Genomic DNA, 12,152 nt, shown 5'->3' with positions numbered 1-12,152 from the left:
CGTTTGAGGTGCCCCAACACACCAACGCCGCGGATGACACCCCGCTCCCCGGTGCCCTGCTCCCCCCAGGAATCCCCGGGATGTTTCCTACCATCGGGAAGTTCTCCAGCCTCTGAGCAAAGGTGAGTTCTCTGGGTGGATCAAAGGAGGAAATTCCCATTTCTGGCTCCCCGGGCGAGCCGAGCTGCGCTGGGTTTTAGCTGCGGTTTCTTGCCCCTGCAGCTGCCCGAGGTCCAGGCAGATCCATCCTGGAGGATGCTGGTGGAGGGAGGGACAGCGCGGCACCCGGAGGCTTCACCTGGGATTAGCTGAACGTGGGTAACTCCTCCGGCGTGGGGAGGCAGGAGAATTCCTTCTCAGAGGATCGCCATGCATGTGCCATTAGGTACGGGCAGGTTTTTCCCCTTCAGCAGGTATTTTTGGGATCAATATGAATTTTTCATCACCACTTCTGGTGCAGGGAGAACTCCAGGCCCTACTCAATGGCCGAACTCCTCTAGAGTTAAATCTCGCAGATGCCCTACGAGAGCAGCGGCATTCACCATCTCACAGCCACCGTCCTCTGCCTCTCCTTCCCCGGGGAAGGTGGCTGTCGTGTGGTGGTTGCAACCCAGCTCTTTTCCCTGGTTTTCCAGGAAAATCCAGAACGCGGCCGTATCCTGCAGGGATTGCGGGCAACGCAGCAGGTTGCCCTCATGAAGTGCGTAAAATCAGGTGCAGTGGATGTGCTGCACACCCAGCGCCACGGGTCTGAGAGAAACACCCGCTGGAAAGTGCCTCTTCTAAATCCGGTGAGACACGAGAGACCAAAGGAGGCAGAAAGTAGCAAAGTAATCCTCTTGTCTTCTTAAGCTCGCTTTCCAAACGTCCTGATGACAATGAATTTCTGTTGTTCCATGCATACATGGTTACGAACTGCTGGATTTTGGAACAGGAGGAGACTTTTAGCCGATAAAATGTCTGAATGTAAAAATTGTCAGAAAGGAACTTGAAGTTCCTCTTTGGACATGGTTTTCTGGGGTATTTTTGATGTAATCTACCTTTGGCAGTGTTTTTTTGGTTTTGGATGTGGGAGGCATTTCTGATATTTTCCTTACTGGTACCATTAGGAAATTTGAAATCCTTCCCATCCTTAAGGGCTGAATAAAATGGTCTGGGCCAGGAGAGCAGGTCCCGGGTGAGAATGAGCCGGAGCATCACACGAGGGGGGGCAGGACCCCCAAACCCGAGGGATGGACACGAAGGAAGGGCCACGGATGAGACGTTTGGACATCAGCGGATGCAGAACCATCGGTGTCCGTGTTTGCCCAAGCCACGAGGCTGCCGAGGCGCAGGGGTGACCCTGCTGAGCATCACTCCTGCCGAAGCACCGAGAAACCCAAAAAAGCCCCAAACCGGCTCAATCCCAGGTGAGCATGATGGTTGGCTCTGGAGAGGGGACAGTCACCTTGCTATGCCTGCACCCCCTTTCTCATCCGTCTCACATCTCTACTGCAGCTGCCACCACGGCTCCTCTGTCTCCTTCACCCTCTGCTCATCTCTCCCGTTTCCACCTCCTCGGGCTGTTCGGGGTCCGTCGTTCCCACTCCATGGCTGTGCCCCGTGACTCTGCCCGGCGGGATGTGAGGACACAGAGGCTGGGGAGACGTTTGCTGTCTGGGTCCAGCGCTGTGACCCTGGGCAAGGGACTGGGTCCCCTCCTGTCCCCGCCGCTGCAGGATTTCAGAGGAAGGCACATCACCCAGGGTTTATACACAGGATCCAAATAACTGAGAAATCAGGTGCTCCATAAATACCGATTTGAAAACCAGATAGGCAAAAGCAGCAGAGGAAGTTTTATTCTCTGTGTTAATATAAACTCTGCTCCAAGGATCAGGAATACAGGACTTTCTGCCTTAGAAACCCTTCTTCTGCTCCATTTAAAAAAAAATTAACCAGTGCCTGCTCCTGGACCACATCTTGCTCAAAATAGTGTCCCTAACTTTGACAGAAGGACAGAAAATAGGGAGCTGCTGCATCAGCAAAGTTAGTGATGAACAGAACGAAGCGCGACGTACCAGGAAGAGCTGTACACATTCATAAAGACCAGGTGCCAGCAATATTCTGAGCTGGAAATCCTGAGATAGGAACAACTCCGAGCGCTCGCTGCATTGCTGCGATTCAGACACAGAACGAACCATTGCAGCTCACAACTCTGGTTTCATGAATGCTTTGCCTTTCTCTGGAGACATCTAAAGCTCAGCCTCCCATTACCAAAGCTCCGTTTCACCGCTAGGAAGCGTCCAGCCGAAACCACCCATGTCGGAGCCGACACAGAGACACTGCGACCGAGACACAGGAAGAATAACTCGGCTCTCGCTGCCGTGCGTGAAGCAGGGCGGGAAGTCGGCTCCAGAGCAGCAAGTTTAACTACGGGACTGCATTTGTTCACACAATCGTAAGCCCAGGATCAAAAGAAACACGGGAAATAAAAGGGGGAGGCAGCTAGGTGTAGGAAAGGGTTCAGCCTCACTTTTACAGCCACACTTGGCTCTCAAAAAAATTACTGGCTCATAGTGGACAAAAACAAGAGCTAAAAGCTTTAATCCAAGATGAGTGTATAGGCAGCAAGAGGAATTCCTGCACAGCCAGGAGCCTTCCTGGCAAGCTTTCCCTCCACGTCTGAAAGTACAGCGAAGGCTGTCATCATTCCTCTGCTGAGCTGACAACAGTTGCAGCCACAAGCAACGTTACAAGCTACTATGGAAGGCAGAATAAAAAATTAAAAAAAAAATCTGTTCCTATAAACTCCCATCCCTGGAGCTTATCCAATCTCTTGTCGAGCTGCAGGATGGAAGCTGATGATGAACAGAAACATTTTTGGAAACCTCCCTGCATGCCCTAACATCAGGCTAACACCCCACACCTCACCCCAAATTCCAGCCCAGGAGAGAGGCCAGGACCAGCAGCTACTGCAGGGCAGAAACCAGCCCCCCCGGACCCCAGTGTCTGTCCTTGAACCTCGCTCCCGCCCTGCCACCCCTCCCCGCCTCCTGAGGGATGATCCCAACGCTCACCCCAAGGACCGGGGGATAAACCTGCTTTTAAAAGTAGTTTATTTGGATTTTCCACATCCTTTAATGAATCGCAAATATATTAACAGAAAAGACTTTTTTTTTCTCTCTCCTAAGACTGTACAATTTTTGAAATAAAAAGTCAGGAAAAGCAAAAAAAAAAAGGAAAAAGACAAATTACATTGTTTCAATGCAAACAGTACACACCACACCCACACTTTGCATTTTTCCATAGTTTTGTTGTAAGAAAATTACGGTTCCCTAATTATTTTCAGTGAACACACTTGCTCTAACCCGGCTGCCAGAGTGCCTTCGTGCTCACCGTCCTCCTCCCTGCCCCTCGTTGAAGAGAGCAAAACTTTATTGATTAATTACTAATTGCGTTTCTCTGTTCCGCAGGTAAAACAGCAGCACGGTCTAAATGGGACTTGAGACTCTTGGGAAAAAAAGAAAAATCACTTTAAGGTATGATGTGCATATAAAGCAAGGGACAGCTAAGTATTAAATCTTGGAGGCAGCATGAATACCCTTTTAACAGCCCAGCTGAATTCTGAGCTCCTTCCAGGGCGTTGAAAAATTTTACTATGATTGTTCACAATTTCTAGAAAACAAAAGGGAAAAAGCCACCTCAGTTCCTAGATCTCTGGTCCCCATTTAAACAACAGCATTTGTTATGGAGAGTAGCACCTGCTTACTCCTGCTTTTTCCTTTAACACATTAATTGGTGGCATTCACACAAGCGCTGCCTCCAGACCTTATGCCGAGGTGCTGCCTGGAAACTCCTCTGTGCATGGGATGCGCTGGGAAGCCGTGAACAGAAAGCGACGCCGGGAGAGACACGGGTAACCCAAGAGCACAGTGCGGGAGCTCTGCTGGAGATGCAGATCAGCTCTCGGGAAATCTGAGCCCTGCGTCTTCCTCGGTGAGGACTTGTCAGGAAACGGAAGCGCCCCAGAATAATCTATCGCCACAAAAAGATTCAGTATGCTCAAGCCAGCAGAAACACACCGTGATTTTCCAAGTCAATTCATCACCTTCCAGACACAGCCGATGAGAAGTACAGGGCAGAGGCACAAAGCTCCTTGACTATATTATCATTCCTCAGATTTTAGAAATTCCTTTTCACACTATTAGAGGAGTTTAAGCTTATTTTTCACTGCTTATCCTCCTACTTATAAAAAAAATATCAGAGAATTATATTTTTCTCAGCACTTGAGGATGATTTTTCAGAAGATAAATGTGTCCGTGTGGCTGATGACCAGAGAGGAACTGTGACAGGAGACGTGCCTAGTGTAGGACAAGGACAGAATTTAAAAAATTGAAGTTCTAAAGGTAACTAAAAGATCCCTAAAAACCATTACAAAAAAAAAAGAACATTAAGACTGATCACAACAAAGATGTTGCTATGAAACTGATATCATTCCCAATTTATTATGCATAAATCGCTCTTTAAAACTGCTCATATCATACACTTTCTTTATCATCACTGCATAAAGGGCACCACTTGTTGCTGCAGAATGCTACAGAGAAAGATCAGTTTGGACTCGTTATCACAGACGCAGCCTCTGTAAAGAGGAAAGTGTCCCTAGGGGGAGAATCTTAAAGAACAGCTTGGGAGGGGGGGAAAAAAAAAAAAAAAAAAAGGAGAAAGACAGATAATTGCACATTTCTGCATCCTGCTTGGACCACACTTTACAAAACAGTTTTAAAAGTGTACTAATCGCAGACAATTATTTGATGCGGTTGACACTAAGGTTCTGATTGTATTAAGGCTTCCACGGTCCTCCCCGGCTATCTGCTCAGAAACAGGCGGTCGCTCTGGGTAAGGGCTGGATGCTTTCACATTACGGTTGTATCTACGTTTCTCTCTTGATTTTGCCCTTTATTAATCTGTAGTCTTAAAAGGGGAAGAACAAGTCACGGAGTACATGAGAAATGAAGCAAGGTGTTGCTGCCTTTGTTTCTTTGAAGTACAAAGTAAACACTGACCTTTCCGAAACTAGGTGAATAAATTAAATTCCCGGTTAGAACATGAAAGCATTTCGGGAAAGCTTTGATTCTGCAATGGGATTCTCCTGCTACATTTCCTGCACTGGACATTTTACGGAGCCTGACCCACTCCCAGTCCCGAGCACGTGCGTTGGGTTTGTTCACTGCAGACACCGCCGCTCGAAGGTCATTTACATTCCCTGGCATTTCAGTTACACTACAAGATGCAAAAGTCTTTAACAGCCTGCATTTGTCAACACTGTCCTTGAGGAACTTGGAAATGAGGTTCAGCACTCTGCTTACCAAGAAAGAACCAAACTAAGACACATTTCTGGAAAAAGAACAAGACACTGTTTCATTAGTACTATCCCCACATCTACTGGCTTTGTTACAGCAAACCACAAGTCTTTCTTCCATGATATTTTTTTTTTTTTCCAGCAAAGGGGAGTCCAAAAATAGCATTTCCTCCTCAGTCACTTTCATAAATGTCTAAGAGCCAACTAGTCAGACTCAGCAGCAGCGGAATATTGCACTGCCATTAACTCAGGGTACGGGTACAGTCCGAGTGGTGTACTCATGGTGTCGGTGGAGAATAATGACAATGCTGGCTCAGTGATGTGAAGACCCGGGATGCGAGGGAAAGGGGAGAACACAACAGTACCAGTCACACACTCAAGCTCAGATACTGGCTTTTGGAGGTTAAAATTCATCACTTTCAACTGCGTGGAGCTGCGTGTCGTCTGCATCCGTCATGCTGCTCTCTTGGGATTCGTCTGTGCCAACTGGAAAGAAAAAGAAACATAAAGTAGTCAAACGCGGCTGGGCTGCTTCGCTGCAACGCTTCCCCCACAATCAGCTCCAGCACGATGGAAATCCCAGCAGCGATGGGTTTGGGCTTCCCCTCAGAATGCTTTAAAGCCAAAGGGCTTTTCCCTTTTCCATCTAATACACTGACACCTGCCAGCTTAATCAAGTCTAAAGAAGTGTATTTAGAAAGGAATTAACACAAAGTGCATCTTAAACACGCTGCCTTAGCCCTGTTCCATTATAAATCGGAAATCTCCGACACCAGGTAGGTGGGGAGTGGTATGGATGGTCCCAACAGTTTCTGATGCTGAAGAATTACTCTGCTCGCTCAGCTCAGAGGATGGCTGGCCTAGAGCTTCCAGGAAAACTGGATTCTTGCGGCTATTTGAATAAAGCACGCTGTGCATGGCGTGATCTCGAGATAAATGTGTACATACGGAGAGCCTGCCCTGAAAATATTTAACTTCTATACTTGTTAAAATTTGAACAAAGGCAAATAATCTAATGATGGTTGCTCTTCACACCCAGGAACGCGACTTGAGTCTGCCTTCCGCATACTAACTGTAAATTCCCAACTACTCAAGTCATTCCACATGGAGAAACACAAACAGCTGTTACTGCTGCAATGCAAACACTTCCCAGGTTTCTGTACGATGGCCACAGCCAGTCCCGTGCTCGGCAATTTAACGCCCAGAACGCCTTACACTGGCCAATCTGTTAGAAACAATCCCCCCTGCCTGCAGTGCTGCCTTAATTCACCTGAGCTTGTCTCATGGATCCTAAAAGAGTTCTTCAGCTGAGACTGGGAAACTCTTCCACAATTTATTGGCACAGCCAGGGAAATGGAATTGCTTACACACAGCCCAACACTCTTATTTTGTTTACATTTATTGGACACATTATTAGTTTTTTTCTTTTTCTTTCATTTTTGTTTGTTTTGCATTATGGTTTGGGTTTTTTTTTTTCTTACTTTTTTTGAGGTGTGGCTTATGTTTTTTCCCCTGTACTGCTTAGGTGTTGCTCAGCAGTTCAAGTTCTCTGTCTCCATCTCCTGGTCAGAACCAAGCTCAGCCCCCACCTACTACCCAGAAACCAAACCCTGCTCTATTTTCTGCTTTGGAATTCAATTGCTTGTTGGTATTTATTTTCTATCAGTATTTCAGCCTGCATCAAGGAGGTCAGTATTTATGACTATTTAGAGTTACCTGTGCTTCATGGAATTCAAGCTCATAATAAAAAGTTTGAGAGAAAAGAGAAGAGAAACCCAGGCCACTCCTTTTTGGGGATTATTCCTAACAGGAGTGTTTTATTTTCTCTTGATTCAAATGAAACCGCTTCCACGACTTACCAAAAGCTACCTTTTACGTTTAGCAGGCCAAATATTTTCACCCAACATCCTGTTTAACTCTTGCCAAAGCCTCTAGACAATTTCAGTTGCCATTCAGTTACCTTGAAATGACTTGATGCGTCTATAAGGGAAGATTTGTGGCTCTGGGAACATCTTCCTCTCCTGGGATACTGTTAGCCAACTACAATTTGTATGAATTTACAGTAGGCACCATCTCTGTCCTACTCCATCTACAGATGCTAAAGCAGTGTCACAATCCTTTATTTCATGCTTACTGTAGGAAGGATGAATGAATTCTTCCCAATGAAGAGCCTTTGGAGCTCCTACTTGCCGAGCAGCGAGGTTAAACCGTATGTTTCCCTTATTAAGCCCGAGATTCTTCCTACCACCTACGTGGAAATACCTCCTTGAGTGACAAAGGGCTGGAAATACAAACCTGATTCATAGGGGTAACATTCACTGATCTGCTCTTCTTGAGTGATTGGCTCCTCATCGTCGGGAAGGTAACGTTTGTCAATGGCCTCTTTGATCTGGTTATTGGCTCCTTTGGGATCTAAGTCCATTGCCCAGGAGAAATTCATTAGGGCCAAATGGGTTTGACCCAGTTTTTTATAAACCTAAAATAAAAGCATAAAATGCTACATTTACATGAAGTTGCTACTTGAAGGTCTGGACAACAAACACACCAAGCCACAGGTAACTGGTATTTCATCAAAAGCAGCAGAGGGTAGATATGAAAGATTTATTCTACAAGTCCCAAAGGAACCAGCAAATGTGTAGAACGAGTGAGCAAGTGTTTCTATTTAAGACTCCAAAAAATTTCAATTAAACTAGCAGCTGACAGCTTCAAAAACATAAGGAGGTGGATCTTCAGATAGAAATTTAAGCTTTGGAACTCCGCAGCAGGGTGGTGTCAATGCTATCCCTGTACAAGTTTTGTTTTGTCTTGTCCCCTCACCAGCATTTCAATATCTTGAGTCATGGGAACCCCAAATCTGCCTGTGTCTCAAGAAAAGCCCAAACTCTCCGGCTACGTGCCACTTCTGATACAACAGATTAGAATGTGACTCAAGATTTGAACAGCCACATCCGCAAATAACCAGCACTGCTGGCTGATGGATGGACTATCCCTGAACATTTTAAGGATTTCCACTGATCACATCATTGCTATTGTACTGAATCATGTCTCGACAGAGTTCCTTTTTCAGGGAAGGATATATGACAGTGGTTATGCACACGGCATCTTTTTTCAGCGAGGTATCTTTATCAGGATCAATTTATTGCTTTTTAAAATTAATTTATCTTTCAAGCTGACAGCAGTGAAATCAAAGCAGGCAAAGAATAACACTGGCTTGGCTTATTTTTTCTTGGTTTCTTTTAAAGCAAGCTGAAGGCTGCTCCAGTAATAACTGTCTCTTGCATGTAAAAGCTGATACATAATAAAGCTGGGAGCAGTAAGCCTCATTTAAAACTCTGGGAATTTTTAGAATACAGCTCCAAATGGAAGCAGCTTGGTGACAGGCACCAAATTTTCTCATTAGGCGTACATTTCTGCAACAAAGGAAACCAGAGGACTTAGATCACAGTTCAGTTTTACCTACCTTTCCTATTAAAAAGTAAACAAGAGACTCTTTGGGAACAATCTGTTTCAGTTCTTCAAGTTCTTGTAAAGCAGACTGAAAAGGAAGAAAAAAAAAGAGTTGTAAGTACAAGCCAGCAGTCTGCAACCAGTTATGATGTCATTAAACTGATTTAGCACTGATGAGAAAAAAACCCTGGCATTTACATACAGCATATTCCATCAAGAACAACGGTGCAATCTCACGAGAAGCATCTAAAATTCCTTTTACATTAGTTTCTCATTTGAAGATTGGAGCATGTTATAGCCCCATTATTACAGAAATAAAGCAAGTTATAGGGCTTCAGGCTCCTGCAACACACCTAACGGCTCTGCCATAACAAGGGCTAACAGGGCAGAAGAGAATCTGAGATACCGAGCTCCTGAAGGATATTGATGTATTGGGTGCTGCGTGTCCTGCTCTCAAGCCTGGGCTTTTGAAAGGTTCTGCTATCACACTATCCAAGTTTTCTTTGTACTGGTGCTAAAACCCAAACTATTTCATTCAGTTTCATGTAGTTTATTGAACAGCGTAACTTTAGTCTGACAGGTCTCAGCCTGATAAAGAAAAGAGTCCAAAGGTTTTCGTTCCAACCTTCACCATGGTCAACAAGTTCCTTCACTAGTGCAGGGGCAATCAGGCAGTGGAGTATTAGATTTATGTTTTCCCTTCTTTTATTTATCCTCTGCTTTTAAATTTTAAAGTTAATCTACAAATGGGCACTTCATTAAGCCCTTAACCTTAATAAATTTTCTATTTAATTGGTTCAGTTACGAATTTTCAAAAAAAAGCTGATATCCCTGATGCTACCTAGTGTTAATCTGTAAAAGTTTAGCTTCCAGCGCATCCCCACTCCTCGCAATTTAAAGATAACTTCAGGTTGTCTACATGTACCAAATCTCACCTTGTATTTTTCATTTGCAAATAATACAGAAGCTCTATGGAATTTGCATAGTGGGTTCTTGGGGTCAATGTTAATAGCTTTGTTTAAAGTATCCAAAGCCTTTTCAGATTTTTTCAGTGCGTGCTGGACCTATCACAGAAAGAGAGAGAGAGAATAATTTTAAAAAGGGAAAATAACAGCTCATCTGCTAGACAAGGACAAATCTACATTTACTTACAATCTGTTCCTTAAAAAAACAAACAAAAAACAAAAAACAAACTGCCCAATTCTAGACCATTCTTAACAAGGTTTCTTACAGGAAGAAAACTTCACCTCGCCCTGTCCCCACCTCAAATTATTCTCCCCACCCAACAGAAATCATTCAACCTTTGGCCAGGAGCGAGCTCAATGCCTTCCTCTGTATGGAAGTGAGAAGCAGCCACTGTCCCTGGAGAATTTAACACAACTTTGCTGAAGCAGCTGCCTTCTGTGCCTTGACATAACGTGGCCTGAGCAGCAAGTTGCCACACCTACAAGTGACTGGAATGAGGGCAATGCGGACATACGGCCAGGACAAAAATCCTGCACTCCGGAAGGGGAGACAAGTGCCTTGGCATTTCATAGAACTGGAAGTGCTGGTGCAAGTGCATGCAACAGCAGTTAAACAATTTCTTATGTAGTAAGCACAAAAACCCCCCTATAAATACTCTGCTCACATTAATATCTGCACAGTCTTGATTTTCACATCCCTATTTTGGCTGACTGACAAACATGACCTAACAGCACAGTTTCATTACTGGCTGGAAGTAGTTTAGAGAGAGAGGAGGGTTTCTTTTCTGACTCATTAATCCTGTGGTTATTCATCCACACGGCACTTATGATTGTCCAAGACTCTAAATTTGTTGGGTTTTTTTTGCTAAAAACATTCAGAATGACTTTTTCTACTGCAAACAAAGTACAGAAGCAGGTTAAAACACCAGGATAGAGTTAAGTGCGATCTACTTACGACTCCAATGTGACACAGTAAGACTGAGCTCTGAGGATTGATATCAAGTGCTTTCTGGAAATGCATTTCTGCTAGACTGAATTTTTCCTGTTTGTAATAAATCATTCCCAACCCATACCTGCAAACAGAAAAAAAACAACTCTGTTAAGTAAGACCAAATTCTAATCAAACAGTCTTAGTCAGCGAACATGACCTGGCAGAAATGGTCTATAGACTTGTCAACCCCATCCAGGGTAGGAAAAAGCGATGTTTAAAATTATCTTGGTTTTTTTTTTTGCTCAGTTGGGTAGTTTGAAGAATTGATATCTGATAGAAGATTGGCTAAACAGCTACAAAGTAAAAGTATACGAAAGTTTCTCAAGACGAAGTGACTTACGCTAGCAGATCTAACTTTTACAGCTTTATATATTTTTTTCTACAGAAAAATCTGTAAGAAACTGACTGTATCCTAAGGTATAAAGGGGCAGATCTCTCATGTCTCCAACTGCAATTGAAGAACAACCAACTAGATGCATGAGGAGTGCTGCAGAGAACAAAATAGATGGGGTAAAGCCAAAAAAATCTGTGGAAACAAAAAAAGCTCCAATTTTTTCCTCTCCTTGTGGAAGTAACCACTTAATAAATAGATGAGGCCCAGATCTCCTGCACAAATAGCTTTGCCCTCCTCTTTAAGACAAGAGTGGTTGGGAAACTACAGCAGTAGCAGCATCCAGAAGATATTTCTCCAAAAGGAGGAGTTCTGTATCCCACGCAATAGGAGGGTGATGAAGCAAAACTTACCATGCGTTATAGTGTCTAGGGTTGACTCTGATTGCATTTCTGAAACAGGCTAATGCTTTGTCTAGTTCTTCTGTTAACACAAATTCGTGTCCCAGCAGGGTGTAGGCATACGCGTAGTTCGGATCAACTTGGATGGCTCTCTGGAAGAACTTGATTGCAATGTCATGCTCTCGTTGCAGGCTGAAACAGTTTCCTGCAGCACACCATGCCTGGTGAAGACAGCATTGCAGAATTAGCACAGTTTTTACAACTCCAAGTGACCAAGGTTGAGCTGAACAGATTTTTCCATGCTGATTTACATAATTATATATAACTTCCTCCTAGATTAAAAAATAATAATAATAAGACAATTATTTAAGTCTCATTCCTGAGAGGCAGATGCTAAACAGACAAGCTAAAATACAGAAATCGAGAATCTAAGGACACCGAACAAGTTTGTGCCAATTAAGATACTTTGATGACTAATGACTAAAGCTTTTGAAGCTGTTGAAAAGGCTCAAAATAATACATCTTAGATATTTAAAAGTAATATGACTAAAGCTTTTGAAGCTGTTGAAAAGGTTCAAAATAATACATCTTAGATATTTAAAAATAATGAAGGGGGAGAGTGTATATTCACTCTCATTCTTCAGCTCCCTCCAAGTGACAAATCTGGAAATCTGCAGAG

General features: G+C 43.9%; 1 protein-coding gene across 1 annotated transcript in view; it reads right to left on the bottom strand.

Moving 5' to 3' along the window:
* Positions 1-5,741: 5,741 nt before the first annotated feature.
* CDC27 (cell division cycle 27) overlaps positions 5,742-12,152 on the bottom strand; it is a 20,815-nt gene continuing 14,404 nt past the window's right edge. The window contains 6 exon segments of the mRNA XM_010081866.1: positions 5,742-5,824; positions 7,658-7,814; positions 8,799-8,873; positions 9,721-9,849; positions 10,706-10,823; positions 11,486-11,694. Coding sequence (XP_010080168.1) covers positions 5,742-5,824; positions 7,658-7,814; positions 8,799-8,873; positions 9,721-9,849; positions 10,706-10,823; positions 11,486-11,694 — 771 coding nt within the window.

The sequence above is a fragment of the Pterocles gutturalis genome, unplaced genomic scaffold (assembly GCF_000699245.1).
Source record: "Pterocles gutturalis isolate BGI_N339 unplaced genomic scaffold, ASM69924v1 scaffold3944, whole genome shotgun sequence".
Taxonomy (NCBI): domain Eukaryota; kingdom Metazoa; phylum Chordata; class Aves; order Pterocliformes; family Pteroclidae; genus Pterocles; species Pterocles gutturalis.
Note: the sequence above shows the minus strand (reverse complement) of the source record. Positions and strands in the feature narration are given on the sequence as shown.